Raw genomic sequence first — 11,091 nt, forward strand, 5'->3', positions numbered from 1 at the left:
CTGCTTTCCAGACGCTGAGACCTCATACAAGGGAACCGCCCAACTGGGACTTGTTGGCTGTGTTGTTCGCTCTAAGCAGACCGCCCTTTGAGCCTCTCCGATCAGCACCACTCAAATTTTTGACGTGGAAAATAGTCTTTCTACTGGCCCTCGCCTCAGGTAGGCATCGGCCAGAGCTGGGGGCATTGTCCTTCTCGGACGATGTACCGCCATTATGGACAATCAAGTTGTGCTAAAGACACGAATCGAGTTTCTCGCCTAGAACCAAATCCCAGGACACGATCCTCACCCGATCATCATCCCCTGGCTGTCAAATTTTGGCTGCCTGGAGGGTCAGGAAGAATTGCTTCTCTGCCCGGTTCGAGCACGGAGTTGCCACCAAACCGTACTAAGGATTTGGGACGGGGTGCCAGGCACATATCTTTGTGTTATGGCCCAGGCAGGCAGGATAGGCCGGCCTCCCCAACTTCCATAACCAGGTGGTTTACTGCGACTGTATTAGAGGTCTATAATACTTTAACTTCCTCAACACAGAGCTTGCAGAGACACCAAGTTACGAGCGCATGAGATCTGTGCGATTGCTAACTCGCTAGTGCTAGCGTCAGGCACCCCCCTTGAGCACACATGGAGGGCAGGCTTCTGGAGAACGCAGAACGTCTTTATCAACTACCACCTAAGAGACACCGAATCCATTGAAAAGGGTCTCTCTAGGTTGAGTCCCGTCGTAGCGGGTCAGTCTTGGTTTGCTGACCCAGCCCGAACGACTGCAAGGGTCCCTGTGCATAGGCAATAAGTCAGTCTCGGCATTTTATGCTGACAGATTTCTCTACCGTCAGCACTCCCCTGGAAGCTCCCAGGTCCCGCTTTGCGGCCTATGCCCTCATGCAGAACTGTTTCAGTCTTTACTTCGAGCCTTACTACCTCCCAGAATTGGGTTCGTGTCTAGCTTTCTTGGGCACACCGAACCCTGTCACCGTAGCAGCATTTTGGTTTCTTGCTCTGGGGACAGCACAGGCAAGGTAAGACACCACCCTTCTTTGGGTCTTAACTAGGGTGTTGGTGATTATTGTGTTTCATCCCGGACTGGGAAAAGACTTTTCATCACTTTTCTGTTTGCTCGGAAAACCCGCCACCTATCGGGGTCTGACTCTGCCTAGAGTTCAAAATAGTCATCTTGACTGAGCGGAGTCTATGGTGGGTAATTGAACGTAGTGAATTTAGGCGAGGGTTCTCTGAACCCACCTATTCACATAGTTCATACCCACCATAGACTCCGGGTCCCCCCCCCAACCACCCCACTCTTTCCGTAGCGTTGGTTTAAGTTCTCGATGCGGAGAGAAAGGAACCCGAGTGATTGTACAGTCGTCTATGGCACTGCCATATGGCCTCGGTCACGTGGTTCGTGGCATAAGGGAAAGAAATTCTTGGGGTCATGGGGCTTCCCCTAACCTAGATTCTATCTCTCCGTCATCGGCAGAATCGCTGATTAATACCTTCAGTTCAAAATAGTCATTTTGACTGACCCGGAGTCTATGGTGGGTATGAACTATGTGAATAGACGGGTTCGGAGAACCCTCGCCTAATTTTGACTTCTTCTTGAAAACCGCTAGCCCAAATGTTTTGATACTTGGTATGTAGGTATCTTGGGTGGACCTCACTCAGATTTGTTCATTTTGTAATGATATCTTTAATTCTCTAATTTGATGTATATTTTTGTCATTTTTGGTAAAAAGTGATATTTTTCGACTTCTTGTTAAAAACCGCAAGTCCGATTGCTTAGATTTTACATATGTAAGTACTACATGTGGACCTCTCTCAGCTTTGTTCATTTCGTGATGGTATCTTCAATTCTCTAATTTTGATGAATATTTTTGTCATTTTTGGTAAAAAGTGATATTTTTGACTTCTTGTTAAAAATCGAAAGTCCAATTGCTTTGATATTACATAATTAGGTACTACATGTGGACCTCTCTCAGATTTGTTCATTTCGTGATGATATCTTTAATTCTCTAATTTTCATGCATATTTTTGTCATTTTTTGGTAAAAAGTGATATTTTCGACTTCTTGTTAAAAAACGCAAGTCTAATTGCTTTGATTATTATATATACTACATAGGTACTACAGGTAGACCTCTCTCAGATTTGTTCATTTCGTGATGATTTTGTTCTTCAATTATCTAATTTTACTGAATATTTTTGATAAAAAGTTATATTTTCAAATTTTTGTTGAAAACAGCAAGTCTGATTGCTTTACTATACATATTGTTCATTTTCTGATGATATCTTCAGTTCTTTAATTGAAATGTGCATTGATACCGACAGGCTGCTAGTTTAGTTGTGATATGCATGTACGTTGGGGGTTTGTGATTAGTTGTTGTTCACAGTACAAATGTCATGCAAATTCAAGTCTTAAAAGGCAAAAGTGGTATTGACAATATTTGATAACTTGTGGTCGTCATGCACATGTTCAACTTTTCATGTAAATAACAATGTATTTTACACGCTTTGTGTTCATTTCTATGAGTCACTATGACCACTACCCTTTAAATCACAATACCCGGTACTAATAATAATAGGGAATTGTTTTCATTCCCCCCAAAAATAAATAAAATCAGTAAATTTGTATTTTACCGATAGAGCCATATAAAGACTTACTGTCTGTGTTAATGATGGCAAAAGATGAAGAAACAGGACAAGGATTATCTGATACCGAACTCACTGATCACGTCATGACGTTCATGTTTGCAGGGCAAGAGGTACTATAACCTAGTTAACACCGTTATCTTGTTAGATATATCCAGTATTATTTTGCAAGTAGCACTGAAAATAATAGAATTTGTGGTTCTGTAAAAAAAGTCATATCTGCATTCGTTCAAAAGCATATCTGCACTAGTTTGAACATTCGATTTCCCCCCTATATGGGGTCATCATATGTCAGCAGCATTGAACATGTTTGACTCCCATGTGCGAAGCACAAAAAGGGATTCTTTGCAGTTAGTGTGTCTGTCTGTGTGTGTGTATGTGTGTGTGTGTGTGTGTGTGTGTGTGTGTGTGTGTGTGTGTGTGTGTGTGTGTGTGTGTCTGTTCCACTGATATCTCAAGAACCATACATTGATTTTTGATGAAACTTGGTACATAGATGCTCTGGGCCAATGCGCAGTTTTGATTAGGTTTTGGTAAAAATCCATGCATATTAATTACCTAATTTGCATGATAATTAGCTGATTTTTAGCTGTTCCATGATTGTTCCACTGATATCTAAACTACCACTCATTGGATTTTGATGAAACTTGGCACATAGATGCTCTGAACTAATGCGCAGATTTGATTAGTTTTGGGTAAAAATCTGTGCAATATTAATTACTTAATTTGCATAATGATTAATCAATTTTTGGCTTTTCCACTGATATCTCAAATACTAATAATCACATTTCAATAAAACTTGGTACATAGATATCATAGGACACTGCACAGACCTGATAGTTTTTAGGGTAATATCAGTACATATTAATTACCTAATTTGCATAATTATTTAATTGTCAGCTTTTGATATTTCTAGTAGTAATCATCACATTTCAATAAAACTTGGTACATAGATGTCATAGGACACTGCACAGACCTGATAGTTTTTAGTGTAATATCAGTACATATTAATTACCTAATTTGCATAATTAATTAATTTTCAGCTTTTTATATTTAAAGTAGTAATCATTACATTTCAATAAAACTTGGTACATAGATGTCATATGACACTCCACAGACCTGATAGTTTTTAGGGTAACATCAGTACATATTAATTACCTTATTTGCATAATTAATAAAAAATTTTACCTTTTGATATTTCAAGTACATTTGTAGTAATCATCACATTTCAATGAAACTTGGTACATAGATGTCATATGACACTGCACAGACCTGATAGTTTTTAGGGTAATATCAGTACATATTAATTACCTAATTTGCATAATTAATTAATTTTCAGCTTTTGATATTTCAAGTAGTGATCATCACATTTCAATGAAACTTGGTACATAGTTACTTAAAGACTGTGCAAAGACCTGATTAGTTTTGGGGTAAATATTTGTGCATATTAATTACCTAATTCGCATAATTAGGTAATTTTTTCCATGAATGTTCCACTGATATATAAAGAACCACTAATTGGATTTTATAGAGTATTCATCATCATATTTCAATGAACCTAGGACTATGCAGAGACCCAATTAGTTTTTGGTAAATATTTATGCTTATTAATCACCTAATTAAAATAATTAATTAACACTGATATCTTAATTACTGATCATCACATTTGAATAAAATTTGGTACATAAATGCTCTAGAACAATAGACAGACCCGATTAATTTTGGGTTGAAATTTGTTCATATTAATTCTCTAATAATAATTCATAGTTTTTTTGTTCTAATCACATTTCAATGAAACTTGGTACATAGATATTACATTACGCAGGCTTTATTAGTTTTACATTCAATTCTGTTCATATCAGTTACCTGATTTACATAATTAGTTTTCAGCTATTCCATCAATATCTCAAGTACAAGTAATTTTGAATTAATTTTTAATGTGTCTTGAGTTCTTTCTAAGCTTTCTTTGATTTAGATTATTGTCGTCGCATTTGAACACTAAGTGTCATGTGGCCATTTCCTGTCAGGTGATTGAATTGAAAAAATAATTTTTTACCACAAATCATTTAAACCACTCCACTTTGGCAACACAATGATTGTGGGTAACTTTGTGTAACACATGTGTGACATGGTTTTTCTGTACAGACAACTAGTACTGGTTTGATATGGACGCTCTACCTTTTATCTCAACACCCTGAAATACAAGACAAAGTACGCAAAGAAATTCTTGAAGTTTTACCAAATAACGAGGACATCACATGGGAACATTTAGATAAATTGCAATATTTAAAAGCAGTCATTAGTGAATCATTACGGTAGGTTTTCAGTTTTAATTAAACTTTCAGTATTTGCTACAATTACTGGAATTTTTCATCAATAGTGTTTATCCATATTACAAAACATTAATTTAAAAAAAACGCTGACATAACTAGAGAAAATCGTTCAGCAAACAGATCATGTGTAAACAAAATATATTGTTATTTCTTAACCATTCAGTTGGGTTGGTAAAAATTTCAAGTTACTAGCCCTGTGGTTGGGTAGACTTTTGAGAAAATGAATAAAATATTACTTTTTACAAAAATCACAATTTGTCTAGATATGTATTGTTGACTCCCGTGTGCGAAGCACAAAAAGGGAGTCTTTGCAGTTAGTTTGTCTGTATGTGTGTATGTGTGTGTGTATGTGTGTCTGTCTGTTCCACTGATATCTCAAGAACCATACATCAGTTTTTGATGAAACTTGGTGTATAGATGCTCTGGACCAATGCGCAGATTTGATTAGGTTTTGGTAAAAATCCATGCATATTAATTACCTAATTTGCATGATAATTAGCTGATTTTTGGCTGTTTCATGACTGTTCCACTGATATCTAAAGAACCACTCATTGGATTTTGATGAAACTTGGCACACAGATGCTCCAAACTAATGCGCAGATTTGATTAGTTTTGGGTAAAAATCTGTGCAATATTAATTACCTAATTTGCATAATGATTAATCAATTTTTGGCTTTTCCACTGATATCTCAAGTACTAATCATCACATTTCAATAAAACTTGGTACATAGATATCATAGGACACTGCACAAACCTGAAAGTTTTTAGGGTAATATCAGTAGATATTAATTACCTAATTAGCATAATTAATTAATTTTCAGCTTTTGATATTTCAAGTAGTAATTGTCACATTTCAATGAAACTTGGTACATAGATGTCATAGGACACTGCACAGACCTGATAGTTTTTAGGGTAATATGAGTACATATTAATTACCTAATTTGCATAATTAATTAATTTTCAGCTTTTGATATTTCAAGTAGTAATCATCACATTTCAATGAAATTTGGTACATAGATGTCATAGGACACTGCACAGACCTGATAGTTTTTTGGGTAATATCAGTAGATATTAATTACCTAATTAGCATAATTAATTAATTTTCAGCTTTTGATATTTCAAGTAGTAATCATCACATTTCAATGAAACTTGGTACATAGATGTCATAGGACACTGCACAGACCTGATAGTTTTTAAGGTAATATGAGTACGTATTAATTACCTAATTTGCATAATTAATTAATTTTCAGCTTTTGATATTTCAAGTAGTAATTGTCACATTTCAATGAAACTTGGTACATAGATGTCATAGGACACTGCACAGACCTGATAGTTTTTAAGGTAATACGAGTACATATTAATTACCTAATTTGCATAATTAATTAATTTTCAGCTTCTGATATTTCAAGTAGTAATCATCACATTTCAATGAAATTTGGTACATAGACATCATAGGACACTGCACAGACCTGATAGTTTTAGGCTAATATCAGTATATATTAATTAGCTAATTTGCATAATTAATTAATTTTCAGCTTTTCATATTTCAAGTAGTAATCATCACATTTCAATGACACTTGGTACATAGATGTCATAGGACACTGCACAAACCTGATAGTTTTTAGGGTAATATGAGTACATATTAATTATCTAATTTGCATAATTAATTAATTTTCATCTTTTGATATATCAAGTAGTAATCATCATATTTCAATGAGACTTGCTACATAGATCTTCTAGGATTATGCAGAGACCTAATTAGTTTTATATGGATATTAATTACCTAATTTGCATAATGTTCCACTGATATATAAAGAACCACAAATTGGATTTTAATGAAACTTTTAAAGAGAACTATGCAGAAACCCAATTAGTTTTTGGTAAATATTTATGCTTATTAATCTCCTAATTAACATAATTAATTAACACTGATATCTCAATTACTGATCATCACATTTGAATAAAATTTGGTACATAAATGCTCTAGGACAATAGACAGGCCTGATTAATTTTGGGTTAAAATTTGTTCATATTAATTCTCTAATTAGCATAATAATTCATAATTTTTTTGTTCTGTTCTGTTCATATTAGTTACCTGATGTACATAATTAGTTTTCAGCTTTTCTATCAATATCTCATGTACAAGTAATTTTGAATTAATTTTTAATGTGTCTTCAATACTCTCAGCACACGGGAGTTCTTTCTAAGCTTTCTTTGATTGTATTATGTACCTAGAGGCTTGACGCAATCATTTTGACAAATGCAAAATGTAAAACATGTATAAACAACATCAATCCATGAACAATGTGTGATTTGAACTCTCACACTATACGAGATTTCAGTGAACTCTCACAATATTGAAAGCATAAACAGGGCTGGTAATTTTTTAGCAGGGCAAGCAAGTTTTTAAAGTTACCTGCCCTTGTTGTCTGGTAAATTATTTTGACAAATTTCAAACACTGTGCTAAGTGATGCCATTTGTAAAATTTGTTACATCTTTATTTGGTTTTCATGTTTTCAAAACCTTGTGAAATCCAACTTAATTTTCCAATGGCTCTTAGGATCATAGAATTTACTGAAAAATCATGGAATTTGAAAAGTGTCCAGCAAAAACGAAATGTCTCGTACTGTGCCCTCTAAGCCAGTATCACGTGTCCCTGATGCACAAAGTTTTCTGTGACGCCACTACTTGTGCTAATTCATTGGCTAGTCATTGATATAACAGAGACCTTCCAAGCAACAAGCTGACTCAATGTTATTTTCAAATTTGATTTTCCATAATTAAACTTAGTGTCATATATTTTCAGTTTATTTCCACCAGTAGCGGCCGTACCTGAAGTAGCTTTACAAGATGACAAAATAGGTGACTACTTCATACCTAAGGGTACGTACGTTCTAATCAACACTGGTGCTATGCACAGGTAAGAACTTCTCTTTTTTTCATACACATGTCAAGTACGAGTGAGTGTTCAGTTGTTTATGTGAAGACATTTTGTTCAAAATATTTGTGACATGGGACAAAGCTTCTCAGACAGATAAATATGATATATAGTTGACACTATTTGGTGATTGTTTTAAGTAATTATTCATAATAGCTACACATTGTGGGCAATGGCCCTTATTCAGTGGCCCATAACACCCATAACAAATATAAAATAGAATCATTAAAAGATTTTATCATAAAACATGCATATAAAAACTAGGTGGCACGAAAAGGTATTGAGTTGAACAGTTTGTTAACCTTTTCACCACCAGACTTTCTCACCCAAATTTGTCTGCCCTTTTTTTTTAGCTCCGCTGTCGACTTTGTCAAGCGGAGCTTATCATATGAGTGATTGTCCGTCGTCCGTGTCAATGTTTTACTTTTTCGACTTCTTCTTGAAAACTACAAGCCTGAATGCTTTGATACTTGGTGTATATGTACCTTGGGTAGACCTCTCTTAGTTTTGTTCATTTCATGATGACATCTTCAGTTCTCTAATTTTGGTGAATATTTTTGTCATTTTTGGCTTCTTGTTAAAAACCGCAAGTCCAATTGCTTTGATATTACATATATAGGTACTACATGTGGACCTCTCTCAAATTTGTTCATTTTGTAATGATATCTTTAATTCTCTAATTTTGGTGAATATTTTTGTCATTTTTGTTAAAAAGTGATATTTTCGACTTCTTGTTGAAAACCGCAAGTTCAACTGCTTTGATATTACGTATATAGGTACTACATGTGGACCTCTCTCAGATTTGTTCATTTTGTAATTACAGGTTTATTGGTTCATGTACATGCTCTTGTGTTTGTGTCATAAAGATATCTTTAATTCTCTAATTTCGGTGAATATGTTTGGTAAAAAGTGATATTTTCGACTTCTTGTTAAAAACCTCATGTCCAGTTGCTTTGATATTACATATATAGGTACTATATGTGGTTCTAACTCAGATTTGTTCATTTCATGATGATATCTTCAATTCTCTAATTTTGATGAATATTTTTGTAAAAGTTAATCCCCCATATCCAAATATGAAAAAATAAAACACATTAAATATCCTGTGCCCAGCATCAGAACAAGTGCCATGTCAATTCCATTGCCCTAGCCACAATGTTTTTGTATCAGGAAAAAAACTATCAAGTATTTTCTGTTTCATCTGTAGAAATTTGTGTGAATGCTAGTAGTTTCACCTATTATTACGATTTCATAACAGTTTGTTATTATTAAGTCCTCATAGTTTGTATCATTAATTGAAAATAGATCATTATCCCTTGTGACTATATTTTGAAATATAGAAAGACCAACCTCTATATAATTATATTTTTAAATTATTTCCAGAAATCCAAATGTATGGCCAGATCCAGAAACTTTTAATCCTGAAAGATTTACTGATCCAAATAATCCACCTAAACCTTACACATATTTACCATTCAGTATTGGCAGAAGGAACTGTATAGGTAAGTACACTGGTTGGTCTGTGTTGGAATGTGACTGGTTGGTCTGTGTTGGAATGTGACTGGTTGGTCTGTGTTGGAATGTGACTGGTTGGTCTGTGTTGGAATGTGACTGGTTGGTCTGTCTCGGAATGTGAATCGTTGGTTTGTCTCAGAATGTGACTGGTTGGTCTGTCTCAGAATGTGACTGTTTGGTCTGTCTCGGAATGTGACTGGTTGGTCTGTCTCAAAATCTGACTGGTTGGTCTATCTCAGAATGTGACTGGTTGGTCTATCTCAGAATGTGACTGGTTGGTCTGTCTCAGAATGTGACTGGTTGGTCTGTCTCGGAATGTGACTGGTTGGTCTGTGTTGGAATGTGACTGGTTTGGTCTATCTCAAAATCTGACTGGTTGGTCTGTCTCAGAATGTGACTGGTTGGTCTATCTCAGAATGTGACTGGTTGTTCTGTCTCAGAATGTGACTGGTTGGTCTATCTCAGAATGTGACTGGTTGGTAGGTCTCAGAATGTGACTGGTTGGTCTATCTCAGAATGTTACTGGTTGGTCTATCTCAGAATGTGACTGGTTGGTAGGTCTCAGAATGTGACTGGTTGGTCTATCTCAGAATGTGACTGGTTGGTCCATCTCAGAATGTGACTGGTTGGTCTGTCTCAGAATGTGACTGGTTGGTCTATCTCAGAATGTGACTGGTTGGTAGGTCTCAGAATGTGACTGATTGGTAGGTCTCAGAATGTGACTGGTTGGTCTATCTCAGAATGTGACTGGTTGGTAGGTCTCAGAATGTGACTGGTTGGTCTATCTCAGAATGTTACTGGTTGGTCCATCTCAGAATGTTACTGGTTGGTCCATCTCAGAATGTGACTGGTTGGTAGGTCTCAGAATGTGACTGGTTGGTAGGTCTCAAAATGTGACTGGTTGGTAGGTCTCAGAATGTGACTGGTTGGTCTATCTCAGAATGTGACTGATTGGTAGGTCTAAGAATGTGACTGGTTGGTCTATCTCAGAATGTGACTGGTTGGTCTGTCTCAGAATGTGACTGGTTGGTCTGTCTCAGAATGTGACTGGTTGGTTTGTCTCAGAATGTGACTGGTTGGTCTGTCTCAGAATGTGACTGGTTGGTCTGTCTCAGAATGTGACTGGTTGGTTTGTCTCAGAATGTGACTGGTTGGTCTATCTCAGAATGTGACTGGTTGGTCTGTCTCAAAATCTGACTGGTTGGTCTGTCTCAGAATGTGACTGGTTGGTCTATCTCAGACTCTGACTGGTTGGTCTATTTCAGAATGTGACTGGTTGGTCTATCTCAGAATGTGACTGGTTGGTAGGTCTCAGAATGTGACTGGTTGGTCTATCTCAGAATGTTACTGGTTGGTCTATCTCAGAATGTGACTGGTTGGTAGGTCTCAGAATGTGACTGGTTGGTAGGTCTCAGAATGTGACTGGTTGGTCTATCTCAGAATGTGACTGATTGGTAGGTCTCAGAATGTGACTGGTTGGTAGGTCTCAGAATGTGACTGGTTGGTCTATCTCAGAATGTTACTGGTTGGTCCATCTCAGAATGTGACTGGTTGGTCCATCTCAGAATGTGACTGGTTGGTCCATCTCAGAATGTGACTGGTTGGTCCATCTCAGAATGTGACTGGTTGGTCTATCTCAGAATGTGACTGGTTGGTAGGTC

At 36.2% G+C, this 11,091-nt stretch overlaps 1 protein-coding gene across 1 annotated transcript in view; it reads left to right on the forward strand.

Annotated features, from left to right (window-relative positions):
• The window catches only part of LOC102803611 (uncharacterized), a 42,898-nt gene that overhangs the window by 26,687 nt on the left and 5,120 nt on the right, over positions 1 to 11,091 (forward strand). Inside the window, exons 9-12 of the mRNA XM_006816181.3 lie at positions 2,638 to 2,756; positions 4,789 to 4,958; positions 7,784 to 7,897; positions 9,299 to 9,417. Coding sequence (XP_006816244.2) covers positions 2,638 to 2,756; positions 4,789 to 4,958; positions 7,784 to 7,897; positions 9,299 to 9,417 — 522 coding nt within the window. The remainder of the gene's footprint in view (positions 1 to 2,637; positions 2,757 to 4,788; positions 4,959 to 7,783; positions 7,898 to 9,298; positions 9,418 to 11,091) is intronic.

This window comes from Saccoglossus kowalevskii, chromosome 14 (genome assembly GCF_978046115.1).
Source record: "Saccoglossus kowalevskii chromosome 14, keSacKowa6.1, whole genome shotgun sequence".
In the NCBI taxonomy this organism is placed as follows: domain Eukaryota; kingdom Metazoa; phylum Hemichordata; class Enteropneusta; family Harrimaniidae; genus Saccoglossus; species Saccoglossus kowalevskii.